Below are 11629 nucleotides of genomic sequence, written 5' to 3' on the forward strand. Positions count from 1 at the left end.
GAATAATAGCTAAGAGGTATTTTATTTTTAACGTCTATTCAACTCTCCTCGCCGGATAAATTTAAATAATTTCATCGAAACATACGACATAAACGCATTATAATTTGACAGATCGAAAATATTCTTATATGTAACTGGAAATGAATAGATCAATAATAATAAATACACATCTGATCTCTAGCTTTCTATGTTTGTCATGTGACCATATTTTAAACATTGAAGAAACTGCGACATGTGAAATTATTGTGCTTTGACAGCCTTAAAAAATTTCAAAGCAAAAATTGTAAGTTTGACATAGATAAATTCAAGTTTCATAAAAAGACTCCATAATATTTGATGAATAATGATTTTTACGTTACTTTTACACTCCCACTTTTTGTATAAGAAAATATCTGGGTCGCGCACTTATGCTTCTAATATTAACGCACTTGAATCATCGTTTTTATGAGACAGCACGTGGTTCTTGCGATACAAGCGTAACTTGATGGCAATCTTCTACCAACGAGCTATTGTTCGTTATCTGTGTCTGTCCACTTTGGCGTCGATCTTACAAGCTTTCGAGGGTCCCAGGTCGTAATGGAAGGAAAACAAAGGAGCACTGTCGTTTCGCACATCTGGAAACTTCTTTTGTCGCATACTACGCCTCTTGTATCATCAAGATCCTACCTGTAGGAAAATTTCGGAACGTCTCTACCTTGAGTATTGAACGTGCCGAGGAAATGAATAGCGAAACGCATTTTACGCCGGAGAAAATAAGAATTCCCCGACGGCTAGGGGGATACCTTACGCTGCTTCCAGATATTTCTTCCTCTGACAGTCTGACAAGCGGAGAATTTTCATTTCACTTGCGGATATACCTAAGGTAATATTCCTCACAGCAACGGCTATTTTTGGGACATTAATTTTTAATTTGTCATCCAGTTTGCAGTATGGTCGGTTTGGTATGTCGGCGCGAAAATCTACATGAAGCAACAAGCTCTGTTAAATCTCGCCAGCGAAAATCGATGACAGGTGTCACAGTATCACAGTCCCTTTGGGATGCTATTGGTTCGTCAATCGCATTCATCAACAACACAAACCGTCTAATTTTACTATTTTTTTTATATTATTTCTTTTTTTTTGTACGAACTAATTATGTCCATCTTTCCATTCTCTCGCGTCTGAGTTATTTCGCGAAGATATTCACCGACTACTTTCTAATTAATCATTTCTAGTACGAGAATTTTAATTTGGATAGTTATATCTGGAGATTTTATAACATTTATACTATCTTAATAGCAATCCCTTAATCTTTTTTTCTCCTCTTATATTCAGATATTAATCTCGTAAATAATTATCAGAAGACATTAAAATAAAATGTAATATTAATCATAACAAGGAGACGTTATAGGTGAGATTTAATAAGATAATATTAAAATACAAAATTACTTAGTGTAAAAAAGATTATTTTTTCACATAAATATAATAAAATGCTAAAAATCTACTTTACTGAGTAATATGTGTATTATTGCTGCAAAATGTCATATTGATATGCGTATTATTCATGTTAGTGCTTAAAATTCATTTATTCTTGCCGTCATTTTTTTCAATTATTGATAATTATCCCTTTCTGTCACTTCAAAGATCAAAGTTTATCGCATGAGGAGAACAGTATTTCCCTGAACCCCTCCACCGACACACTTGTTGCTCAAATAGTGGATACTGGGGGACGTATCGTTGTCACCCAGTGTATATTTACTGTGAAACCTACTTTTCCATTAAGATTATTCCGCGCATACTTACAATGCAAAGCTACTGTGGTGCCATGTCTGACGTAAAGACGCGTGAAGTAAAGCTTTCCCGTATGGTTTGAAGATCGCAGGTTTGGAAAGTTTACTCGGCACATGTTCGCGGTACTCTCATTTCTTGAAATAAAATTTCTTAACTACTTTTTATAAACTACGAAGCCAACTACTCTACGGACCTTGGGAATGGGATTTAGAAGTAACTCTCAGGAAATTACAGTCTCTGAGTTAAAATGGGAATCCTCAAACCTGCCTCTCGCTTTGGTGGCATGTTCTCTAACGAATTCGCGCTCGAGTTTTCGCTAAGCACTTAATATTTGAGATACATAACGTTTTAATTTTAAATTTAATGTTAAATTTAAATTTATCACCATGATTCAGATAGTAGATATCATTAATAATGTAAATGTTTACACAAAACTTTCTACAATTTTCCAAAAAAATTCTTTTTCTTTACATCGTAATTGTAAAGACCAGTAATAAAAGTCCAGATTGCAAACATTAATATATATGCTACAATATGAGCTGTAAAATCTATCGTACAAATGCGTAAATGTGGTACGCTGATACGAGTCAATATTAATTACGCACTAACATCTCTCAAATATCTCGGTAAAGCTTAAATGTGTGGGTGATTTTAGAGCACATGTCCTAAATGTGTTAAAAGGGATTATTTATCTAAAGCCCGCACTCTTGCCTGCGCGTACGTTAATTTGATATGTAGCCCAAGTATCTCTCTCACTCTCTCTCTCTCTCTCTCTCTCTTACGAGAGTATTGCGAATTATTAATTTTCTGAAAATATCGCACTTAAGACTTCAAAGACGAGTTTCTACGCGGTATTTACGTCCTTATCTTATCAATACCACACATGCATATGATGACATATCTGTGAAACGCTTAGCTAAAAGTACCCGAGAAATTCTAGAATAAAGATAATGTTATAGTGTCGGTTCTGCGAGTTCTGTAAGAGTTACTGTAAGAAACACGTACTGGAATGACCGCCGCGACCTAGATCTTACGGATGTGATTTTATAATTCATTAACTCAGTGAGTTTCATTTTAGCTGCTTGGACTTGTTATATATACATTGCGTCTTATACTGAATTATTAAGGTATAAATGATAAAGAACGTTGAATGTCTAAGGATAATATCTTATCCATGGATTATATAAATTCTCATGTTTCCATTATTAAAGTGCTGCGTCGCAATTGTTACCATACAAAAGATGAGATATCTACAAAATATTCTAAAATAACTTAAAATATGAAATATTTGTTCTTAATTATATGAATAGCTTAATTTTAATAATATAAAGATTTATTTCAAGAGAGAGCTAAATTTTGTTTTCTTAGTAAGTGCTATTACTAGAATCCATAAATATGATTTAGTTTGGCATCTAAGAAATGAAAGACAAGAAGTGAAAAATAAGATATATACTTTATGTCATATTTAATGTATTTATGTATATATTATTTATACACTAGTTGTATATTATTTATTTTATTTAAATTATATAATTAAAACCAATACTAGTTACCATTTATTGTATCTAGTATATCATTACTGCAATTATTGAGGTATTTGTAATCTTACTCATCATCATCAGGAATATTTGCTAATCCCTAAAAACAATAATTTTATGTCAGAATTACATATAAAAAGAAAACTAAAACAATCTATATTTTATATGTATACGTTAATTAACAAATTACCCTGTTCTTCCATGGCGCTCCATCTATGCGAGAGTCCCTTGTAAACATATTGCGATCCCATTCTTTGCTCATGTCTCTACGCATTGGCTATAAAGAGGAAACCAAGCAAGTAACATTACAATCTCATGCTTATTTAATTTGTCTATATAATGTCATATGTAAAAGATAACAAAATATTTGTAAAACGAAAGTAATAAATGTCAAATTTGGATTCCAACAAATTCTGCAATTGGCTACAAGCAAAATTGCGGAAAATATATATATATAATTTGTTACTCTATAAAGAAATGTCGAGTACATAAGTATAATGCTTAAACCTCTAACGCAACTTAAAGATTATCACCAGCAGGATATATTTTGGTTACCATTTGGTGTGAACTCTGAAAATGTCGCTAGGTTATGTTACGTAAAGTTTGCGTTAACTTACATTTCCAAAAACCAATATATTTAGGTACCACGTTGCATATTGTGGGACAAATGTTACTAAACTTGTTATAAATGCCGCTGGAAGAATTTCCCACCACATTTTGGTTGAATTTTCACTATGTAACAGTTAATTGCACAAAGTTACAAATTGTCAAGCGACCTGTGCAACACAACCTACATATGCGTAATGCGCAAGCGCAGACAAGCCTCACGCTTGTCAGCGAACAAGATAAGAATAACGAGGCATACGTATGAGCTGTCAAGTTTTCCCAGTTAATTGCAAACAAATCTAATTTTTTATAATATAGTTGTATGAATGTTGTATTACAACATCAGTTGTATAATTGTAAGAATTTTCACTAAATAAAATTAGGAACTGTTAATACAGTACGCTTGAAATGCGGCTGAAAAAAATCAATAAAACTTGTTTAAATAACATTTTAACTATTTTTCTAAAAAATGTTTTATACATACCTTGAGGCTTCTTGATATGAAAAATACAATACAATAATTATTTTGCGATTTAGCTTATTGCATAATTGTCTGTTGCTTTAGGTTTAGATTGTTTCATATCTGTCAATACGACAGAAATTATTAAATTAATAATTAGACTTAAGATTTTTTTATTTAATTAAATCGTAATTTATTCAAAGGCCACGAAGAGTCTGTACGTTTCCTGGTAATCCCACATTTTTTATCTTAATTGATTCCAATATTTTGGATAAAATAAAATAGATTATCAGTTTTGTGCTAATTATCGATATATAACATATTTTCTATCAAGCATTAAATTATGCATTGCTAAAGATGATATTTTTAAAAGAAGATTTACTTTATAAAAATAATGTTCGCTTATTTATACACATGTATATACATACATACATTCACAAAACTATAAATGTATTTAAATAAGTCTTGAATTTGTTTTAAATAGGCTACGTGAAAAATTTTTTATTGGGTCAGAAATTATAATTTGCAAAGATATTTATGATATAATTTTATATATAAATTTTATAAAATTCCAAATAACGCATTATTTACATCTAAAATTTCTTATGGGAAATAAACTTAATCATTCGGCACTCTTACATAACAGACATCCAAAATACAAAATGGTGCTCTACATACAGGACAGGTACACTTGGAAGACAACCATGTGTCTAATTCATTGTCATCTTGTTTTGAAGCAAACCTATTTAAAACATATTAATATTAAATATAACCATAATCTGGATGTTATTATTGATTTGAATATAATTTAGCATAAGTGAGAGTAATTAATAATAATAATATTAGAACAAGAAAATATTAACCATTTTGCCATACATTCTACACACCACATTGGACGACAATAACACATTTCGCAATCATAATGATGTCTATTTCCTATACTGTTATTGCATAATTTCATCAATTTTATATTTGAAAATGCTTGCATGCATCCAATGCATCTTTCCAATTCCTACAGACAGTAATTAATAATTGTTGATAAATCGAGAGGTATAATTAAAAAGAATTGATAATAATATGACTCATACCTGAACAGTTTCGTAGAACGGATTCTTATCGACCTCTTTTTTAAAAGTATCAATAAAAAGATCGAGCATAGTTTTATGGAACGTTATATTTTGTGATACAATAATTGGTCGTGAAACTTTATCTTGTAAATCCTCAAAAGTCAATGCATTTAATCTTATATCAAAGCCTTGCGTCATTGCTCGTAGCGAGCTTACCTAGAAGATAATGTGTAAATTCTTTTCCATTACTATTTGAATTTCAATTGAATTTTTATTCACACACACACACACACACATTGTTATATTATACCTGTATGTTGATATACTGAACTTGATCTCTCGTCGTAGGTGACATCACATGTGTGTCGCTTTTATTCACAACTAAGGTTGTGTCATTTTGATGTGCAACATACAACTTATAAGGAGTGACCTTAATAATCCAGTTGTCTGTTACCACAATACGAGTTATGCTATTTGTGATAATAATAAGTTTATCTACTCTAAAATAAAATTATATTACTTTAGTACAAGTATAATCTATACTTACAATCTCAAGTTCCTAAGTACAATTTAGATAGTTGAATGAACCTTCGATATTCTGTATTAATATCACAAGCGACAGTTATCCATGATGTATTACTGTTACTGTATGCAGAAAGATTTTGTGCTATTGGATGCAAAGCCCAATCATGTATAAACCATTCACCAATTTCATTTAACATGCAAAGTGGTCCAATGGTGATGTAAATGACAATCAATAGTCTAATGGGACTTTCTCCAGTGAACAAAAGTTTTGCAACATCTATGTGATCAAGGTATATCAACCCTACAATATAACCTGAGAAAAAAGAATCATGTATAAATTCTCGGCTTCCTGAGAATTTCATAATATAATAGATTGAAATAATGGAACATAATTGAAATATGTCTGTTACCCAAAGGCAGTATGGAGTGCACGAGTAACGTAATTGTACTTCTTTTAATGTGATACTGTATGAAAAATTCATTTTCGCTACCAAGCCAATGTGCGAAAATATCTTTCACAGTCAATCCTAGCGACATGAACTCCGTAGGTGGATAAATAATGCATCCAGACATCAAAAGATAAAATAAAGTATAGAAAATTAAAGACATTTTTCATTAAACTTCTACTTGGCAATATGACCCATATCCAGCATAAAAAATAACACTTTCTTCAAAGACTTCAAAGATCAGTATTTAGTAAAATCTTTCAGCACACACACTTTTCCACTTTTTGTTATGGACATAAATTATATTCCCTTATTAGTGCAACTACGGCAGTATTCATTCTGTTTGTCTTCAACATTTGACGAAAATAAGCACAGAATTATTTTCTAGTGTGGGCAATGAATAACGAACGACAGCTACAATAATTTGAGATCATATTTTCAGAGTGATAGAAGGCATACAGAGACTCCTAGTGACCTTCAAGCAAAACTACTATTTATAGTTATTTCAAAATTACAGTCAAATTATGAAATAAATCGCGTAGTTACATTTTCCAGCTTTATGCATAGTTTTATATGAGAAATATGTCGAAAATTGTTTTACGGAGAATTATTACCCAAGAAAAAATTTTATGTGTTCCTTTTGATTTACAAAGTATACCTAAAGTGTATTGTAAGTGTAGATAATCGCGGGCATTTTTATATTATTATAATTTTATATTATTATAATAATGAAAAATTTCTGAAAAAACTTTGACTACACTACAAACACTTGAAAACATTTTCTCCGTTTTTCTTTTTTCAAACGAAAAGAAATATAAAAGTACGTATTTTGAAACATTTGTAACGCTAAGTAGACTGCTCCCTTTATTGATTCAAAACTTTCACGTTTTTTTGCAAGAATATTTCTGAGCTGTTCAATAAATGAAGCAAAGTTATATAAAAAAAATAAAAATTATTTCGAACATTAAACTTGTATTCGATTTACGTGAATGAACTTTGAAGTTTATGTTAAAAGGCACCGAATTAATTTGCATAGCCATACGGGATACTGGATAGCCTTTTTTTCGTGGAAAAGAGGAAGGTGGGATCTGCATGGGCATTGCATGGGAACAATCACGAGTGGAGGAGATAGTCATATAAGGAAGATGTGACGTCGATGAGGAGCATATTCGTTGCCGAATGCTTCCCAGATAGCCAAGTCTGCCGAAAGCAGATGATGCCAACTATCTGCTATCAACTATTGTCAGCCAAAAGACAACAAATTTGATACAGAAGTTGTTATTAACGATTAATTCGACAAATTGGTGCCAGAAATGTAACAGAGCTTGCTCACAAAATCTAAGAACAGATTGGCGGCAGAAACCGAGCAGAATCTGCAAACATGGCTTGAAGTCAGATTGTCGACAGAAACCGAGCAAGATTTGCGCACGCGGAATCTAACGGCAGATTGGCAGCAGAAACCGAGCAAGATCTGCGCGCGCGGAATCTAACAGCGATTGGCAGCAGAAATCGAACAGGATCTGCAGCTTTTGACAGTATTCAAATTTACACGGCTATGAATATGTGTTTTCGCTCCGCACCGCTATGCGGTGCACGCGTCGAGTTCTTACTCGATGTTAAGATTTAGCCTAACAGTTATATAAGTTAATATACGCGCCTTGGCATGATAATATTAATTTTTCTGAAAATTTTTGCACTTGCGGCACAGAGGCTCCCATGGACAACGTCCGTGTAGTTCACGCACGCCACAAGCAATCTGAAGTTCGAAAGCGAAATTCGGACTTCAGATTAGAATAAATTAACAATAAGAGAGAGATTATGCAACGAACTGTCAGAAAGACACATCAAGCCAAATGTACTTTAATTTAACAAACAAATGCGTTCTTTTAACACATGGTAATATAAAATGCCAATTTATAGTGTGTTAAAAGTAAACACATGCTTTAATATATCGTAAATATGAATGGCCAAAAGCTGCAGATTCTGTTCGGTTTCTGCTGTCAGAGTCTGTTAGCAGGCTTTGCTGGCAGATCACTATCCTAATGCGGACATAACGGATGCCAATTTGCTATCAACTTCTGCAGTAATCTGTTGCCAATCTGCTGGCAGATTGCACACATTTTGCTTACTGGGTTCTTATGGACATGGCATACGCAGGGAAAAGGGATCTCCAATGTAGGATTCGGCGATGAAATCCGCAATATTATTAGAGCTTTATCGAAAATTATTGCCGAACTATTATTAAGTAATTAAACTTCTATTATTGGATTTAAACACTTATTAACAAAAAAGAATAAAATTTAGAATATTATTAGATACAAGCTGCATACTGGGATTTTATGCAATTTTTAGTATCTTACCATACTGCATATTGCACCTTTTGCGCAACAAGTAATTGGGACATCAATCTAACTGTTTCAGGATGAAATCACCTTAAAAAGAAAGAGATGAACGCTGTGAACACATGTCGAAATGAAGCGAACTGTGTCGGTGACATGATTGCAGTTAAAAATGAATAATCGCACCCAACATGATATGCGATATGCAATATGAAAAAAAGATAAACTTTGCGTCCTTTTTTATCTTTTTCTGAAAATGTAATTTTTCGATATTGATTCTACGGTTATTCTTTTCATTCTATCGTATTTCCATCTTCCATTATTATGTAGAAATGCTTATTATCTGTTAACTATTTATGTTATCGTTATCGCTCATCTTTTTCTTTATTTGTTAAATAATTTCGTTCACACAAAACAGTTGTCTATGTTAATTTTACTTTCTTATATTTCTGGCTCATATCATGAAATCATGATTTTTTCTAAAATTATTTTTTTAGATTTTCATTATTTTGAGAAAAGATAATTGTTAAGAAATATAAAAATATCTAAAAATATTTTCTCATATATATTTTGTAATATTATTTTTTTGTATATTAAACATCTCTTTACAATAATAGAGAATGCGTTATTACATACGTATTTGAGATCGTACAATTATTACTGATTATAATATGAATACAAGTGAGAGATTTAAAGAAAAAATGACAAAAGGAAGTACATATGGAAGTATGAATGTTTCCATAAAAGTCTAGTTACATATGAAGCACGTGTTACATCGCGATGAATTTAAAACAAAAAACACAGCATAAATATTAACTCATGTTCGAGATTGCTTATTTGTAATTTCTTGCATTTTATATATATATCAGCAATATTTAGTTTTCTTGGTCTTAATAAAAAACTAATAACAGCAATAACAGTTGTAATGCAGTATTAATAATAATAGATAGAAAATAATGGCAAGAATAATAATAATTACAATTGTCAAGATCGATTTTGCGATTATTAGACGATATAAAGTAAACTATATCATTAAATGTTTTACCTCGCATATATATTGATAAAAATTTCTAAATCAACATGCATATACGCTTTATATCATTTTTGTTATTATCCTCTTTTTTGGCCATTTTAGCCATTTTAAAACTATTCAATTTATGGTCAATTTTTAATCTATTAAATTAATACATCTCTTGTCTATGTATATTCGGATCTATGCGATCTACATATCCATCATTAAATTTAACGCCAATTATATTTGTACAAAAAAATGCATTATAAAAAACTCATTAAAACCGAATTAATCAATTTGGCAAATCAACATTCCGCGTAACAGCCTTTATAATAAGTGTAAGCCTTTATAATAAAAGCAGAAAAGATAAGAAAAATAAGTAGATCCTGATATTAATATAACTATCCTTAAATAATTTAATTAATATCATTGAAAGAACATATATGAACATTTCAAAATAATATATACGAGTTTAGAAAGAACATTACTTTTACTTATTTTATTCAACCAAACAAATAAAACTTATTGAAGTTACTGTACAAAGAGCCATTATTAAATTCTAAACTGTTAACACGCGGAGTGATTGATGATAAATCGAAAAATCACTCAGTTATCGTAAATCTGTGAGTATGGCCACGAATATCAAATGCCAATTCAATTGACTAATCGATTATTGCAAATACGAAAATACAGCGTATTGTAAATAACTAATTTGCTAAAAAGTAGAAAAGATTATTACACGTATAGAAAAGCCTCTATTGTCTCTATGCGTACAATAAATATTTCCTAAATGTAAATTTCAATTTGAAATATTTAAATCATTTCGTTATACAATACAGAAAAAATCAAATATAGAATCGAATATAGAAAAACTATCCCTGTCAAATATTTTATAAAACACAATTTGTTATCTCTTTATTACATTTTAGTATTAATTTTGATAAAATTACTCGATACACGTTAATCATTTTAACTTATTATAATCTAAATTAACAAATATTGCTGTGAATATATAAAACGTAAATTGATAAAGTATAATAAGTGAAAAATTATAATGAAGAGATATTCTTAATTTGACAACAATTTTAATCAACGGAATATACCACAAATTATTTTACACAAAATATAATCGACAACCAAAGCGAATATTCCAATAAATTGATATAGTAATTCGAGAGTCAAAACTTTCTGGTATGAGGATGCTTTTAACATTGAACAATTGCGTCCCTGCAAATGCGAAATCTGTTTTCACAACATCTTTTTATCAATTTTAAATATTCCAACTTTTGCGAAGCGTCTTAATCTTTTCGCAATAAAATTTATAATTGTGTCCAATAAAATTCGTAAATTATGTAGAACGTATATCATATTTGTATTTGATCAATGTTTATATAAACATTATATATATATGTATATATATATATATCTCCATTGTTAAAAGAAAACTACATGAAACTTTTTTTGTCAAAGTTCAAAGAGATTGCCAATACCTACAAAAATTGCAATAGATATATCGAGAATATTGAAACAACTAAAAAAGATAAGATGAGGATAAACAGTAACGATGATCATGATGGCAATAGAATCAACAATGAGGATGAGAATATAATCTTGGCAATGATGACAATAAAAAGAATAACATTGCTAATACAAATAATCGTGAAAATGAAAATACTAATGATGACAACTTAGCAACGGCGACGACGACGACGACGACGATGACGACGAAATCAAAGTCGACGACGACAACGATGACGATGAGGATGAGAATGAGGATGAGAACGACGAGAATGACAAAGACGATGACGACGACGACGACGACGACGACGACGACGACGACGACGACGACGACAACGATGATGGCAA

General features: G+C 30.9%; 2 protein-coding genes and 1 long non-coding RNA gene across 4 annotated transcripts; 1 reads left to right on the top strand and 2 right to left on the bottom strand.

The window, feature by feature from the left end:
* Positions 1-3234: 3234 nt before the first annotated feature.
* On the bottom strand, positions 3235-4132 carry LOC113562300. Its single transcript, XM_026971285.1, has 3 exons — positions 3926-4132; positions 3499-3585; positions 3235-3408 (listed from the first exon to the last, which is right to left on the bottom strand). Exons 1-3 carry the CDS (start codon positions 4022-4024, stop codon positions 3376-3378), a joined length of 219 nt encoding a protein of 72 aa, XP_026827086.1. The 5' UTR covers positions 4025-4132; the 3' UTR covers positions 3235-3375.
* A 774-nt stretch (positions 4133-4906) lies between these two features.
* LOC105282050 (E3 ubiquitin-protein ligase TM129) lies at positions 4907-6861 on the bottom strand. Of its 2 annotated transcripts, none has more exons than XM_011343736.3 (6): positions 6377-6861; positions 6030-6279; positions 5752-5941; positions 5463-5657; positions 5262-5386; positions 4907-5116 (listed from the first exon to the last, which is right to left on the bottom strand). In XM_011343736.3, the coding sequence occupies exons 1-6, from the start codon at positions 6573-6575 to the stop codon at positions 4993-4995; spliced, it is 1083 nt and encodes a 360-aa protein (XP_011342038.1). In that variant the 5' UTR covers positions 6576-6861; the 3' UTR covers positions 4907-4992. The 2 variants fall into 2 exon arrangements, with proteins under 2 accessions (XP_011342038.1, XP_011342037.1); XM_011343735.3 differs by having other exon boundaries at positions 5238-5386; positions 6377-6859.
* A 1607-nt stretch (positions 6862-8468) lies between these two features.
* LOC105282052 lies at positions 8469-10887 on the top strand. Its single transcript, XR_894424.3, has 2 exons — positions 8469-8657; positions 8834-10887. It is a non-coding gene; the product is annotated as an uncharacterized LOC105282052 (long non-coding RNA).
* The last annotated feature ends 742 nt before the right edge of the window (positions 10888-11629 follow it).

The sequence above is a fragment of the Ooceraea biroi genome, chromosome 7, assembly GCF_003672135.1.
Source record: "Ooceraea biroi isolate clonal line C1 chromosome 7, Obir_v5.4, whole genome shotgun sequence".
NCBI classification, from domain to species: Eukaryota; Metazoa; Arthropoda; class Insecta; order Hymenoptera; family Formicidae; genus Ooceraea; species Ooceraea biroi.